This window comes from Cryptomeria japonica, chromosome 11, assembly GCF_030272615.1.
Source record: "Cryptomeria japonica chromosome 11, Sugi_1.0, whole genome shotgun sequence".
In the NCBI taxonomy this organism is placed as follows: domain Eukaryota; kingdom Viridiplantae; phylum Streptophyta; class Pinopsida; order Cupressales; family Cupressaceae; genus Cryptomeria; species Cryptomeria japonica.
In genome coordinates, this window is record NC_081415.1 from 230180478 (window position 1) to 230196932 (window position 16455).

A 16455-nucleotide genomic window follows, 5' to 3' on the forward strand; every position below is an offset into this window, starting at 1 on the left:
TTTTACAATTTTGAATCAAGGGTCAAGATTAACTGCATCCAAGGGCCTTGATCTGCCTTCTAGAAACTTGGCAGCTTTAACCCATGCCTAATAACTACCATAACTCTCAACTGCCCTCTTCAACCATTTTCCCAGCCACCTACAACTATTTGTCATTAATTCAGTCAATTTGGTAGTTGGAAATAACTGAAGCATGACTGACTTGTGTCCCTTTGTTTTGAATATATTGGATGGGGCCCACAAATGGTTATTTACATTAAAACAATTCAGTTTTACAACTGATTTTCTGGAATCAATTCCTGCTGTGCATTTCTGAGTATGCATACACTTGTTGCATTCTGAGTGTTCTTTTATCTTCGGTCTTGCTGGGGGCTTCAACTTGTCGCTCCATGGTGGCGCGTTTCTTTGTGCTTCGTTTTATGCTCGGCGATGCGCTTCGCATTAGCAGTGCTCTAGGATCGTCGTTTTGATCTTGCGCTTTGCATTTTCGCTTCCCAGTGTCAATCGCGATCCTATCTTCTCGACGTCGTCGATCTACAAACAATCAATTTCAACCTGGATTAATCATTTTGAAAAATTAAATAAATTAATTTAACAAATATTAAAGTTTTAGGCAATGTTGGGTTTTGTTTTGACGAAGATGAAATATTTTTTCTTTTAAAACAATATAACTTCCCTTTATAAAATTAGGGTTTTAAAATGTGACTTTTCAAACAAATAGGCCAAGATTTGTTTTAAATGCCCCCTTTGTCTAAATTCAGCCAAATGATGAAGGATGTGCGATTTTCTCTTCAAGTTAAAATGTCTTGCCTTTGACTTGCTATGAAATTCTGCCATTTGGTTAGAAATGAGAGGTTTCTATTTAGCAACTTTGAAGGCTTAATTCGCAAAATATGAATTTGGGCCAATTTAGCCTTTTCACACGATTTTGGTTAGACACATTCTCACTCAATTACAAAGTTCACCCTTTTTACTTGACTCTTTGTTTATCCTAAGGGGGAAATTCGGGCTTTTGTAGAAAAATGTGAGCTTTATTTCCTTAGTTGAAATTCAGCATTTTCACCTGATTTGTGCAATTTTGAGTTTTAGCTTAAAAAATGACCTCTCTTGCAATAAAAAAAAATCGGGTATTTTGATCCATTTGGGAGAATTTTAGCATTTAAATTTTAAACGCCCTTCTCCTTTGAATGAAACTTGGCAATTTTGGCCTAAAAGAGCGAATTTTTTCTCTCTGCGATTTGTGGTTTGGTTTGCCTTTCTTGCAAAATACGAGTAAAGGCTGAATTTCATAATTTCATCTTTGTACCCTTATAAACTTGGCACTTTGGCAAAAAATGCGATTTTGTTGAGCTTCAAATGCCCATTCACTTAAACATGAAATTGCAAATTCGGTTATTTGGATTGAAATGTGCGACTTGTGTATTTCTTAACAAAATCGCCGACCTTTTGTAAAGTAAAACCGGGCCTTTTGGTTGAAGTGAGCAATTTAAATTTTCATTTTAATAAAACCCAAACCTTAATACTTCTACGAAATTGGGGGCAAATGTCGAGGCCTTTCTCGGCATTGTGAAGGCATTTGCGAGGGCATATTTTTTTTCAAGCATTGAACGCCTCCCCCATTTCTCTGTGAAACTTGGCAATTTTGGTGAAAGAGTGCGACTTTACCTTTGAAATAATTCCTCTGCACTAAGAAACTCGCATGATTTGAGACGACTTCACCTAAGGGATGTGATGTCGGGTTTATTTCTACGCCTTTCACTTTACTAATATTTGGGTTTTTTGAGGATTCGTGCGAAGTTTAGGGTATGGTTTTCTTTGCAACTTTGGGTATTCAGTTTGGGATGAGCGATTTCAAGTTTCTTATAATGCTCCTCAAAAAGCCGACCTTCTCTGATTCGATTTTTGCTTGAGAGAGTTCGGTGTGTTTTAGAAAGCCATGTACTTTAGACAAAGTTCGGCTATCTTTACAATATTGTGAACTTTACAGTAAGTTCGGCATTTTCCTCCTGGTTGAGAGGGTCGGGGTTTCACTAGCAAATGCAGAAGGGATGGCGACTTCACTTTGGTTACCCTTCGAACACCTAAAACTTGGCCTGAGATACTTTCGGCTTTCTTTCTCTTCGTAACAAGTAGACTCAAGGCACGGGGGTCCCCTATCCGGGATAGGGGTGTGTGTGCGAAATGCACAACAGAACTACTGCTAACTTTTTCACTGTTTGGTAAATTTTCTAGAATAATAATTTTATAAACAGAAATATAATTATTTCCTTAGCAGTCATAATGGTATATGATTGAGAAAATCTTAGTTGGAATGTTGTTTAAATTTGGTTTCCTCTTTGAACCCTAACTCTTTTTTTTAACTTTAAAAACAAAACTTACAAAAGAACAATATCGTTCCATTAAGATAGAATGCAATCCTTCTCATATTAATTCGAACAATTACATGCCAATGCTAAATACATAACAGGCAGTTCTTTTATTCTTCCTCAATTATATATACCAATTCCTACTTCCATTTCCTTTTCTTTTATTCAAGAAAATTAAACTCAAAATTGCCAAGTATCTACTACAAATTATTCATTACATGACCTATTTCTACTAAATATATGTGGCTGGAAATGATAGCTTTTCACCCGCCAACCCTTCTCTGAATTTCTTCCAACTAGAACCAGTATCGTGGAGAGCTATCCTCTACCTTCTTTGTTCTGTTTTCTTCCTTCCTATTTCCACCGTATTTTTCCTTCTTAACCAAGAATAGAATGAAAATATATGAATGGCATAACTATGTTTTTCCTGTATTTATCAAAATGGAATTGAAAGTTTATTATTCTTTTTCACATTCTACCCCACCGCCTCTCCAAAGTTTCCACATTTCTTGCAATTGTACGGTGAGGTGGCCAGAATGGTATCCAAAGCCCACCAAATATCTACCGCAAACTTAAAAATATTTTCCTTTCCATAGTCTTGCAATATCATAAAAGATCGAATTCCATGCTTGATATATTAATAAGTTCTTATACATGTTAATTATTTTCCCCACAATTTAAAATTGGTATAAATACCAACCAATTCCATCCTCTTTGTTCCTTAGCTTGGACATGCGTTGATTAATACTTAACGTATAAACATGGCCCACTCTATAATCATTTAGAATTTTATAACTTATAAATATAATATATATATTTATTTATATATAAAACCATATATATATATATATACACACACCTACTTTTCTACGTATTTTATATTCCCAACCATACATACATACATACATACATATATATATACATATATATATATATATATATATATATATATATATATATTTATTTATTTGTATATATATATATTTATTTGTATATATATATATATATATTATATTTACATTTTCATTATTAAATATTTTTAAAAAGGAACATATGCTCTTATATTTTGTTCTTAATACCATTATCCACAATAAGCATCTACTTCTGAAATTAAGAGATTAAATACCAAGGTGATTAAAGACGGACAAAACCAGACCAAACTTACCTAATAGGCTGACCTTACTGGCTAAGATTGGCTCACACAAGACTGGCTGACATCTTCCGACTTACCTTACCAGATCATAACCTACTAGGTTCAGATGGCATTTTGATTCACAACTCTTTAGTTTCCCATACCTGATGATGCTTTACCTCCTTCTCAGAGGACGACGGTCCTACATCCACTAGCCAGATACAAATAGTTAGCCAAAAATCCTATATACATGACATTCACTCAAACATACATATATTTTAACCTTACATATGCATCACAATTACTTATTCAATATCCAAAACGACATGTGCATAATATGAAAGCATCATTAACATAGTTAGGGCACAAGTGGGATGTGACAATTGCCTACTCCCACAATGATTCCCTTGGCAGCGCACCCATCATAGCCTTTATCTCTGCAATCTTGTCTAGCCACTGCAACTCTCAATCACTCTCCTTTAACCTGACATTTTTTCAGCCATCTTGCTTCCTCCACTTCATTCTCTACCCATCTTTCCTTGATGGAGAAGAAGATGGCACCTTTACCACACCTCTTGGCAACTCCCTTTAGGTCTCTACCCAAACCTGGTCTCTACTCCCAACCATTTGCAATTCACAATAACCACAATCAATTTGCATTTTGCACTTGTCATAATGAAATTTTAATTTTTTCACTTCTGCTAAATTTTTATGTAACTTTAGCTGTACATGACATCAAATTTTTCAAGTTTAGATATTCAAATAATGCTTCAAATTCAAGATTCACTGTTCAACATTCATTGATTCAAGTAAAGTAAAAAACTTGCCACCTAGACTTCTGTCCCAAAACACATTCCACCATCCCTTGCCATCCCCATCCCAGAAATGCCATAGAACATATTGTTTATTGAAGATAGGATGGAAAAATTTATTATCTTAAAGTTTTTTTATCAAAATTCAATTAAATGAAAGGATGTTAGGGATATTGTGCAACATATTTGTTTGTTTGAATAGAAAAAAGAATACAAAATTCTTACAAATTAAAGATTTCACTAACAGATATTGAAAAAATCAATCTGCCATGTGATTTTTATTCATAGAAGCCTGCCTTAGTGGAAATCAACTCAAAAAAAATCTATACATACACAACAATAAGGTTGATATTTGGACACCAGATATCTCATATACAGTTACAACTTTCCTGAAATATCAGTTTATCTATGTGAAGTATTCTCACAATAAAAGAGAACATACAACACATGCAACCTATTGGTCTCAGATGCTTCTTTTGTTCAGTGTGCATTGCAAATATTTTCAAATCTCTTGGATTGAAGAAATTTTGAATTCTAAAAGGAACTAGGATATGCATCACCTTTGACACTTTCAGGTCCTTTCATGCAAGGATAGCATCAAATGCATGAAGTAAATATCTTTACTCTAGGATAAGCAGTAACTCATGATTCTTGATATTTAATTGCCAAAGTTGGTGGAGAATAAGCTGAGAACATTAGTACATCCCATTTACATGAAAGTTTCCCTAAGACAGTTTGTTATGATACAGTTTTAGTGTTATATCTTTCATTTTTCTGATAATTGGGGATGCACTGGAAAATGTTTCAGCTGTATATTTTTCAAATTGTTATAATATTTTTTGTAGTTACATCTTCAGTACCTTGTATAGGTTAGGAACAGAGTGAAACAGTAATCAGAATAGTACTGCATATTAGTTGGCATTTGGAATGCTATGGTATACTCACTTATCTTTTTCAACAAGTACCTGTTGACGTGTATTTTGTACACAATCATACACAGAATAAAATACCTAAAGGCATCTTATCCTCTCTTGAGAAAATAGTCTCTAACTGCTGAAGATTCGCGTAAAGGATCAGTTAGGTAGACTCCAAGGTTCTTTTAGTGGGGTCTCCACGTGTGGACAAGCTCCAGTGGTATGATGTGATTTGCTGGAATCACAAGGGGACTTACATTGAACTTCCGATCTGCTTTGCTGGACACAGGCTCTTACTAACTTAGATTAAAAAAAATAGAAAAAGGATAAGGGCGAAGAGAGGATCTAATCCTAATACTAAGAATGTAGGAGCAATGACTTGACCTTTTGATGAAACTCTAACTAGGTCTTGTTTTGACATCAATGGAACATCTACACAAGACTAGTGCAATCTTCTAAGGGGAGCTTTATGATGTTCAAGTTATCACCGCAGGCATAGATACCATCCAAGTTGATGCATATCAATGAAGAGGCAACAAATTGAAATTGAGCTTAGGCTGAATGATTCCAGTTGACTACGCAAGGCAAGTCTGCAATCAACAAACTGCTAGTAGTATGGATGTACGAATTCCACCATCAATCAATCACATTTCCTCCATTCATCTAATTATCTACCATCTAAGATTGAAGACTCAACAAGAAACCATGCAAATTGCAAGAAAAACGACATATTTCACCATTACTTCAATGAAAATGGAGTTTGTTTACAATCAATGGCAACAATTTCTTGCCTTGTCCTCCTATTCTACTCTCTAACTACTTTCAACTATTTACAAATCTCTCTAATTCTATCTAAAAATCTCTTTCACTCTAATTCTCCTTTTACAAATGAAATGTTTGGGCTTATATAGTGCCCACAATACAATTTGATGGCTTAGATCAATTCAAGATCAATGGCCAAGATTTTACAATGAAAACCCTAATTAGGGTTTGTTACAACCATTACATAACATTTAATGCTTGACCAATGATAAAATTGTATTGCTTGGACACATGTCCCTTCTAGAAAAATCGACCAATGGATAGCCGGGGTAGGTACATCGGAGTTTGTGCCACCTTCCATGAGTTAAGTACATTGAATCTGGACATGCTGAGATGGACTTCTCTGATTGGAGAAATGATGACTAGGACGCCACCTCATCTGACACTTGAAGCTTGCTAGATATTTAATTTGATGTCGTTGAGAGGCTATCTTTGATTAACTCTTGTTCTAACTCCTTTTGTCCTTGATGTGCAGGATGATGTACCTCGCCTTGGAACGCTGGATTGGAAGAGGTCGCCCATGTCTTGGCTTGATCGTCCTGGCGAAGACCGTCCTTGATCCGGCTTGATTTTCCTTGAAGAGACCTCCATTTGACGCCTACACAACATTTCAAAATTAGTAACATGATTTTGCAATACATAACATAAATTAGAGAGCAAATTTTAGGAAACTTAATGATAAGTCCTTTATTAATCATTTCCTAAAAACAACTGAGCTAAGGCAAAACAAAATTTCAAAATTCAAAATTAAGGCAATGACGATCAAAATTTGAAATTAAAACAAGAGATCTTGCCATACCTTACTTGAGAGCTTAACTCTAAAATGCAAAATAAAGGAATTCGCCTAGGCAAAATTTGAAATTCGATAGTCTTGATGTGATCTTCAAAAGAACGTTCCTCTTATCAACTTCGCCACCCTTCAAGCCTTGGACGTGATCTTTTCTTCAAGTTAGCAATTTCGCCATCTTTGATATGTCTTTGACGTCCTAGGCAACTTCGCTCAAATAGAAACTTCAAGTTCGCCTCTCCTTTGGATAGTTACTAGTGCCTTCTAGCTTGAAATGAAATTCGTTCCTCCTTTGCCTTCTCCAAGTCGCATATGAGAGATGATAAATGATGATGTGAAAATGAAATAAACTACCCCTCCCTTTATAGCGCTCACACCTCTCACCACCATTTAGGCCGACTTTGTAAAAATAAAGCAATTTAAATGATTTTTAAATGAATAACAAGGGCCGACCTCCATAAAACAAATAAATACCAAGCGCTCCATTTAATTTTTTAATGAATTAATAATCAATTATTAAATGCCTTCATTTTTAATTAATAAATTCGATTTTCTTACAAGGCAAAAATAATCAATTAATACCAAGCGCTAAATTTAAATGCCATTAATTAAATATCGATTTTCCTAGCATTTAAATAAATTCAAAAATGCGTTTGAGCGCCAAAATTTTTAAAAAACATGGAAAATATGTACCTCATCGCCCTGGTCCCTGACTAAGGGACAGGAGCGATCCATCACTTGGTCTTGATTTTTTGCACTTTTGACGTTCAAAGCCTTTAACCTCACGTTGGAATTGGCATTTTCGCTAGGATTTTCAAACTTGAGTGACTTGTCTTGCAAATAAATGTCCCTTAGATGTGATATCGCCCTGGTCCCTTGAAGAGGGACAGGAGCGATCCTGAAGCTCTAGCCAAAACGTGTCATCTTTCATCCTTGGTTCCTCGTTCATTGCCTCTTAAAGGACGTCCTTGACCTTAGCTATCCTTGCATTGTCTTGATTTTGTCGGAACATGAGTGTTTTAGTAAAAATCGCCTTGGTCCTTGTCCAAAGGACAGGAGCGATATGAGTCCTTTAACTTAATTGATAACACTTTTACGTTCAAAACTCTTGCATATCATCTTCAAAAGACACCTTGTACCTTTTACCCCTTTGCAAAACCTTGACTTAACGTGATTTTTGAAGGAATTAGCAACTATAATCAATATCGCTCTGGTCCCTTCCTGAGGGACAGGAGCGAACTTCAAGTCTTTGGGTTCATGCTTGCGTTCTCCAACTTGCAATCACCATCATCGTGCAAAATAAAGTTCCTTGATCCTTCGTGATCACTTGATGCTTGATAAACTTTCAAATTTTAAGCCTTCATAAGAATTTCGCTCTGGTCCCTTGGAGAGGGACAGGAGCGATTTTAGCTCTATGGGCCTTATTTCACTTTGTCACCTTCAAAACTTATATTCAACGGGTTCGTAATGTGCTCTTCTATTCATCCATGCCTTGAGATCGGTTCAAACTGTGCAAGAAAGTCATCCACAACAAAAATCGCTCTGGTCCCTTCCTGAGGGACAGGAGCGAACTTAAGCATTTTGGTCCTTTGTTGACGTTTGATAATCTTCAATTTGTCTTCAACGGGTTCGATTGACCTCCTTTCTTGCCTTCGAACATAAAATTTGCTTGATCTTTGCCTAGATCGTACCTTATGAAGAATTTCGCTCTGGTCCTTCAGTGAGGGACAGGAGCGAATTTGACCCTCTAGGCAAAACTTCATCATCTCATTGTTTTTGATCAAGTCTGGATGCTCTATCATGCTCATTTCGTCCTTCACCATGCCTTTGATGTCTCGATTCGTCCAAACAAGGTCAGGAATGGCTCAACTAAGCATTTTCGCTCTGGTCCCTTGGTGAGGGACACGAGCGAAATTTGACTTGTCGCACTCTCGATCAGGACAATTTTAATGGAATATAACATTTAAGTATAAGTGACATTTCCTTCTATGTTTCTTCTTTCTTATACTTTAAGTTATATTCCATATATACTTTCAGGATGTTTGAGAGTGGTTTCAGACCTCCAGGAGTTATATTGCAAAATCTAGTTTTTGGAGGTTTTTTCAGTTTCCAGACTTAGTCAAATTCAGGATCAGGGCATTCCAGACTTAGCCAAATTTCAGGATCAGGACCTCACTCAAGCCGGACTTGCTACCCTGTTGATCTCCCCGACAGCACTTCAAGTTATATTCATTTGATAAAATGTACCTCTTTGGACCTTCTCACATCGTCAAGACGTTAAAATCTTGCAAGGACAAAGCAAAATTGGATTTGTAGCTCCGGTCCTTCACTGAGGGACAGGAGCGATTTAGGCAATTAGCACTGTTATGGACGTCCCAAAAATCTTCAATTTATATTCAACGCATTTATCTCATGTTTTTCCTTGTTTTTGAACGTAAACTTGCCTTGACCTTTGTCTGGATTTTGCATAATGAAGGAAATCGCTCTGGTCCCTGGGAGAGGGACGAGAGCTACAAGGTACCTCGCCCTGGTCCCTTGGAGAGGGACAGGAGCGATATGGTCAATATAGGTCATTCTCCTTCGTTTTTGCATATCAAATTATATTCATTTGGCAAAGTATCTTCCTTCGGACGTCCTCAAATCATTAAACTTTCAAAATCTTGCAAGGACAAGGCGAAATTGAATTTGTAGCTCCGGTCCTTCACTGAGGGACAGGAGCGATCTTCCCCCTGGAGGCATTTCTGTGCTCATGAAAATCTTCAATTTATATTCAATGGAAAGATCTCGCCGTTCTCCATCACTTCAAACGTAAAATTTGTCTGGACTCTGCAAGAATGATGAGATATTTGAAAACGAGCTCCCGTCCTTCACTGAGGGACAGGAGCGATTTTGCTCCTACAGGCCAAAATATCATGATTTTACACATTTTATCACTTCACAAGGCGAAAACAAATCATTTGAAATGCCTAGGATCAAAAATCAAAAAAGTCAAAATTTGGTCAAAATTACTCAATTGGACAAAATTCATGTTTCATCATCAACACTTAGACGAATTTAGACTCTGCGTCAACATTCCAATTGAAAATTAGACCATTCTGGCGAATTCATTTCATTCAAAATTTGCATTCTAGAAAAGGAAACTCAAAAGCTCTCAAAAGCGACTGGATTCTGGTCCGAAAAGACGGTAATTAAAACCCTAAGGCTTGACCCTAAATCCAGACAACTAACAAACTAACAAAACCCTAAAAAAAAGCAAAGCGAAAACGAACAAAACGAGCAAAAAACATGGGTCCCCATTTGCAATGGGGCGATGTGTGAAAACGTCACAACAGTACCACACTAGAAATGTCATCTGGTGATCTTCCAGATCTTACCAACAGCTTCCTGCCAGATTCACTCTGAAGTGATACATATCTGATATTCCTGCAATGTAAATGAATCAAATGTAGAGTCAGTAATAAGATACAATTCTAACATAGAATTAAGGAAAAGAATTCTTGCTAGTTTTAGGTTAGAACAGTCTAAAGTGATATTTTGTATGTGGAATTCACAATGAGGCTATTTTATATCTTAATGGTGGATACTATTATGAGAATCTGAATGATACATGAAAAACCCACCATCACCCATACTTTATCATCCACTAATTTCTTTGGTATGGTAGTTTATAAAGATTTTCTACAAATACTTTATAGCTAATGGAGACTACTTACTTGAATTTCAAGCACCAAACGGTATGACAAAGAATAGATACACTAATGAACTGAAAGTTATGGCATGCAGATGTCTATTGTTTTTTTCATAAAATATGGTGGAAAGCAAAAAAATAATGTCAATAGTAGAACAAAAAATAGTATTCATAAGTCATAAGATGTAAGAAAATGCCAATATAGGTGCCTAGTGACTTGCATGCATTTTTGTGGAGGTGAATGAAGATTGGAGTTTACTAGCATTTTAATTCACAACTTTTAGTGTGACACAAAACAAAACGGATATGTTGTAAAACCACTCTTCGAATTAGAGGGGGGATCTCCCTATAATTTACAATTTTTACAATGGTTTTTCAGGTGGTTCAAGTTTATGCCAAATAAAAGACAAATACATTAATTTGGTTTTATCTAGGGTCAAAGGCTAAGGTACTCTTTCATAACTATGTAAAGGATTTGATATATTTTCACTAAACGAAAATCCTACAATTAGACATTATTATTGTTAATTCTTGTAACGTCGATTGTACCGTTTTTGATACATGAATTAATTATATGTTAACATAGTAGTATATACGTTAACTATAAACTATAAATAAATATCAAATTAGTGTGTTTGCCACCGGTCACACCCCTTCTTGTCATTGGGCTGAGATCAAACGATTTATCATAAATCGCGATCAGTCAAGCAAATAATTTGTTTTGTTAATGTGCGGTGATATTATGAGTGGTACGTAGGAAGAGATGTGTCTTCCCACGTGGGAAGACATATCTCTTCTCTACGTACCCTCTCATTCACTTAGATATATAACATGCATCCAATGGGGAGGAGGACAATACCGAAATTAATAAGTGTTGTGCTTCCTTCATTCGCACTACTGTAGTTCGAAGTAAATTCCAGTCTATACCTTTCATTTGTTCTAACCTCTTGATCACAGAATTTAATTAAACTTAACATGGTATCAGAGCTAAGTTAAGGAAGATCAAATTAAATTCTGTAACGATCATATAGACATTCACCCGGCTCTTAGTAGATCACATTCCTATAGTCCTAATGGCAACCAGAGTTAGGTTTGAAGATCGACTAGATGGAGCATCAAATTTTGTATCTTGGAAATTCAGGATCATGCTTGTTTTTTTGAAAGAAAATAAAATTGACTCCCACGTCAAAAGTGAAATTCTTGAACCCTCTGATGATACGGAGAAAATTCAATGGAGCAAGGACAATGAGAAGGCTCTTAAGATAATTGTGGATTCAATGAGAGACCACATTGTGCCAGTTATTTCTAAATATGAGACGGCCTTTCAGATGTTCAAAGCCCTAGCTGACATTTATGAAATCAACAACACTAGCAGGGCTCTCACCTTGAAGAATCAACTACACCATATAAAGATGAATAAAGGAGAGACAGTTACATCCTATTTCTTGAGGATCACTGAGCTTAGGGATCAACTATCAACTATTGGACATCTAGTAGACAACAAAGAACTTGCTATGATGGCCCTAAATGGACTTCCTACCTCATGGGAATCATTCATTCAAGGAATCGGTGCTCGTTCTAAATTTTCTAAGTTTGATAGATTGAAAACCGATTGCATTCAAGAGGAATCTTGTGTCACAAGAGGAATAAAACAAAACAATGGCAATGAGGACATTCAAGTTCTAAACTCAAATTCCCACAAGAAAGGAAAGAAGAACTTTAAGAGAAAAAGGGGCAACGGCTCAAATGGAAAGAGGTCTTCAAAGAAGAAGAGAGACATTTATGAAGTACAATGTTTCGGATGTGACCATTATGGGCACTATGCAATGAAGTGTCCAGACAGGATCAAGCAACAGGCTTCAATGGTAGAAGTTAAGAAAGGGAGTGATTCCGAGAGACTGGTCTTCTACTCAGCCCTCTCTAGTCAAGTCACCTACAGTTCCAACACATGGGTGATTGACAGTAGAGCATCTCGACACATCACTGGATTTCGTGAGCATCTAGATACACTTGTGGAAAATTCAAATGAAGAAGTGACAATTGGTGATGACTCAAATTATCCAGTTATGGGAATAGGAACCTGCAATATTAACCTAAAGTCAAGCATATCCCTACAGCTGAATGGAGTTCTATTTGTACCTGGTATAAAGAGAAACCTTGTCTCAGTTTCTGCACTTGAAGATAAGGGTTACAGATTAACCTTTATGGAAGGAAAGGTACTTTCTTGGCCAAAGAACTCCACCATCAAGAAATCCCACACCATTGGAGTAAGACAAGAGAGCCTCTACAGACTTTGCACCACTCCACCTCAAGCCTTGATTCATGAGACTCCAGATTCAAATGAACTTTGGCACAGAAGATTAGGGCACCTTCATTTCCATGCCCTACCTAAAATAGAGAAGATGGTTATTGGCTTACCCAAGCTAAGTCACAGTTCTGAAGGAGCATGCAAGGGGTGTGCCTTGGGAAAGAATACAAAAGGGTCTTTCAATTCTAGCAACAGTAAATCCAAAAATGTATTCGAATTAGTCCATTCTGATCTATGTGGACCCATGTCTATACCCTCCTTAGGAGGATTTTTATATTATGTAATATTTGTAGATGATTATTCTAGGAACACCTGGATATATTTTCTGAGGTACAAAGAGTCCAAAGAAATCCTTTTCTATATTTAAGGAATTCAAAGCTCTTGCAGAAAACATGACAGGTAAGAAAATCATAACCTTAAGAACAAACAATGGGTGGAAATACACTTATGATATGTTTAAAGATTATTGTATAAATGTTGGGATTAAGAGGGAGTTAATTGTACCTTATAACCCACAACAAAATGGGGTAGCTGAAAGAAAGAATAGGACTATAGTAGAAGCTGTTAGGGCTATGTTGTTTGACCAAAATATAGAAACCTCATTTTGGGTTGAAACATCTAGGACAGTTGTGTACATTCAAAAATAGATGTCCTCATTCTCTTCTTGATAACAAAACTCCTGAAGAAGCCTTTAATGGTAACAAACCTGACATAAGCCATCTCCGGATCTTTGGGTGTCCAGTCTATATTCATGTTCCCAAAGAAAAGAGATCAAAATTAGAACCTTCTGGAAAGAAAGGGGTATTTGTTGGGTACAGTGAAACCTCTAAAGCTTACAGAGTATACATACCTGGACAAAGGAAAATTGAACTAAGCTGAGATGTAATCTTTGAAGAAGACAAAGCATTTAGGAGGTCCAAAAGCTCTAATGAATTAGAACACCAAGATCCTCCTACAAGCATGAATGAGGATCCCACCCCTGAGATTCAGAGGGAGACCCCTGAAAACGCTGAGCATGAAGTTCAAGACTTACCTTTAGAAAAACATTATCCCGAAACTAGGAAGAGACCACTTTGGGCTAAAAAGATGCTTCAAGAAGCTGAAAATTATGCTGCTCCAAAGGGGACCTTCAGAGAAAGTAAGAGACCTAACCTATTTTCTAGTTATGCTGCCTTGATGAGTGAGACCATTGATGCAAAACCTTCCTGTGTTGGAGATGCTCTCAAGCATCAAGTTTGGAAAGATGCTATGTCAGAAGAGTATCAATCAATTCTGAAAAATGATGTCTGGGATATTGTGCTTAGGCCTAAAGGCAAATCTGTAGTATCTTCTAAATGGCTCTTCAAAATCAAACATGTAGCAGATGGCAGCATTGAGAAGCACAAAGCAAGGTTTGTTGCCAGAGGTTTCTCACAGAAAGAAGGTATTGACTATGAAGAGACATTCGCTCCTATTGCCTGATACGCTTATGTCCAAGCAGTTTTGGCTATTGCAGCATCTAAAGGATGGAAAATCCATCAAATGGATGTTAAGACTGCTTTTCTAAATGGTAAGATTGAAGAAGTTTATTTGGAGCAACCTGAAGGTTTTGTGATTCATAAGGCTGAATCACATGTCTGCAAATTAAAGAAAGCCCTATATGGACTGAAACAGGCCCCCAGAGCATGGTATGAAAGAATTGATCACTATCTCTTGGAATTAGGGTTTTTCAAGAATGAAGCAGATCCAAATCTCTTCTAAAAAGTAATCAATGGTGAATTATTAATTCTTATTTTTTATGTTGATGATTTACTAATCACAGGAGAGGATAATCGTATTTCTCGATGTAAGAAAGAATTAGCCTTTGAGTTTGATATGAAGGATTTAGGAATTCCTCACTACTTCCTTGGATTGGAAGTTTGGCAACAAGCAGATGATATAATCCTTAATCAAGGAAAATACACCATTGATATACTCAAGAGATTTGGAATGATGGGTTGTAGATCCATGACCACACCTATGGAGACAAATCTGCACAAGTTAAAGGAAGCAGCTGTAGAATCAGAGTTTGCAGATCCTACCCTCTACAGACAAATTATTGGATCTCTGATGTATTTGGTAAACACAAGACCTGATATATGTTATGTTGTTAATACACTAAGTCATTTCATGTGTGAACCTAGGGAAATACATCTTGTCTAAGTTACCGATTCGAATACGGATTCGCGAGTTCGACAAAAAAAAAAATTCTTCTTGGGTATGGGTACGGGTACAGGTACGTCTGTACACACACACACACACACATATATATATATATATATATTTTTTAATTTTATATATATATATATATATGTATACATATATTATATATATGTTCAAACATCAAAATTATATATATGTTTTGATGCATTTCATGCATCATAAGGGGCAAAATTAGGGTTTAGATGTTAAAAAATATTAAAAAGGGTGTTTTGTTATTGTTTTTTGTGTTTTTATGACCCGTGGGCCCCATTTTTGGGAACCCACGGGCCTTGGTTCTCCTAGGTCCGCCCAGGTTCTCCCTGGGTTCCTCCCGAGTCCTACTGTGGGTCCTTCGTGGCAGGACCCACAGAGAACCCGGCCACCTGGGCAGGACTCGGGAGGAACCCAGGGAGAACCCGGGGAGAACTAGAACCAGGCAAGAACCAGGACCCGGACCTAGCCCATTTTGCCAAGAACCGGTATCTTAGCATCTTGTTGCTGCAAAACATATTCTGAGATATCTTCAAGGAACTATTGGTTTTGGTCTGAAATATGAACATGTAGACCTTGACCTACATGGATTCACTGATTCTGATTGGGCTGGAAGCGTAGTTGACAGGAAAAGCACATCAGGATGTTGCTTCAGTTTAGGATCGGGAATGATCTCATGGATATGTAGAAACCAGTCTTCAGTTGCTCAGAGTTGTACAGAAGCTGAATACATTGCAGCCTCCATGGGAGCAAGAGAAGCAATATGGCTCCGAAAATTGCTTGTACGACTGTTTGGTCAGCCCTTAAATCCTACTGTCATCTATTGTGACAATCAAAGTTGCATCAAGCTTTCAATGAATCTAGTATTTCATGATATGTCTAAACACACTGAGATTCCTTATCACTATGTTCGAGATATGGTGGAAAGGAATGTGATCCGACTGAATTATATTAGTACAGGTGATCAAATTGTAGACATTCTTACCAAGCCTCTCTCCAGGATCAAGATTGAACACTTTAGAGATAAACTTGGTATGGTTGAAAATGTTATTTAATTTTGAGAGATAGTCTCATTTATTCCGATATACTAATATATTTAAGATGTTTAATGTGTAAACTCTTTTATTTGTCATGTGTGTGACTCCATGACTTCATGGGCCCTCCTGTGAACATTATTGAGGGGTGACAACTTTTCAATAAATGAACACTTGTTTCAAATTGATATTGTAAGGTGGCGATTTTACAATTATCAATTTATCTATCTCGATGGATATCATGTGACCTTATATCTGTGGACATGTCATGATAGTATATATCTCTGAGACATTATGGTAGATATCAATTGGTTGGTATCATTAAATAAACCATAATTATGATAGAGATCTTCATGGTGAATATTATGGACATAATATTCG

The 16455-nt window shown here is 36.6% G+C and overlaps 1 protein-coding gene across 1 annotated transcript in view; it reads right to left on the bottom strand.

The window, feature by feature from the left end:
* LOC131063952 (DCC family protein At1g52590, chloroplastic) overlaps positions 1-16455 on the bottom strand; it is a 146133-nt gene that overhangs the window by 82964 nt on the left and 46714 nt on the right. Inside the window, exons 3-4 of the mRNA XM_059214098.1 lie at positions 10169-10256; positions 5256-5275 (exon numbers count right to left, since the gene is read on the bottom strand). Coding sequence (XP_059070081.1) covers positions 5256-5275; positions 10169-10256 — 108 coding nt within the window. The remainder of the gene's footprint in view (positions 1-5255; positions 5276-10168; positions 10257-16455) is intronic.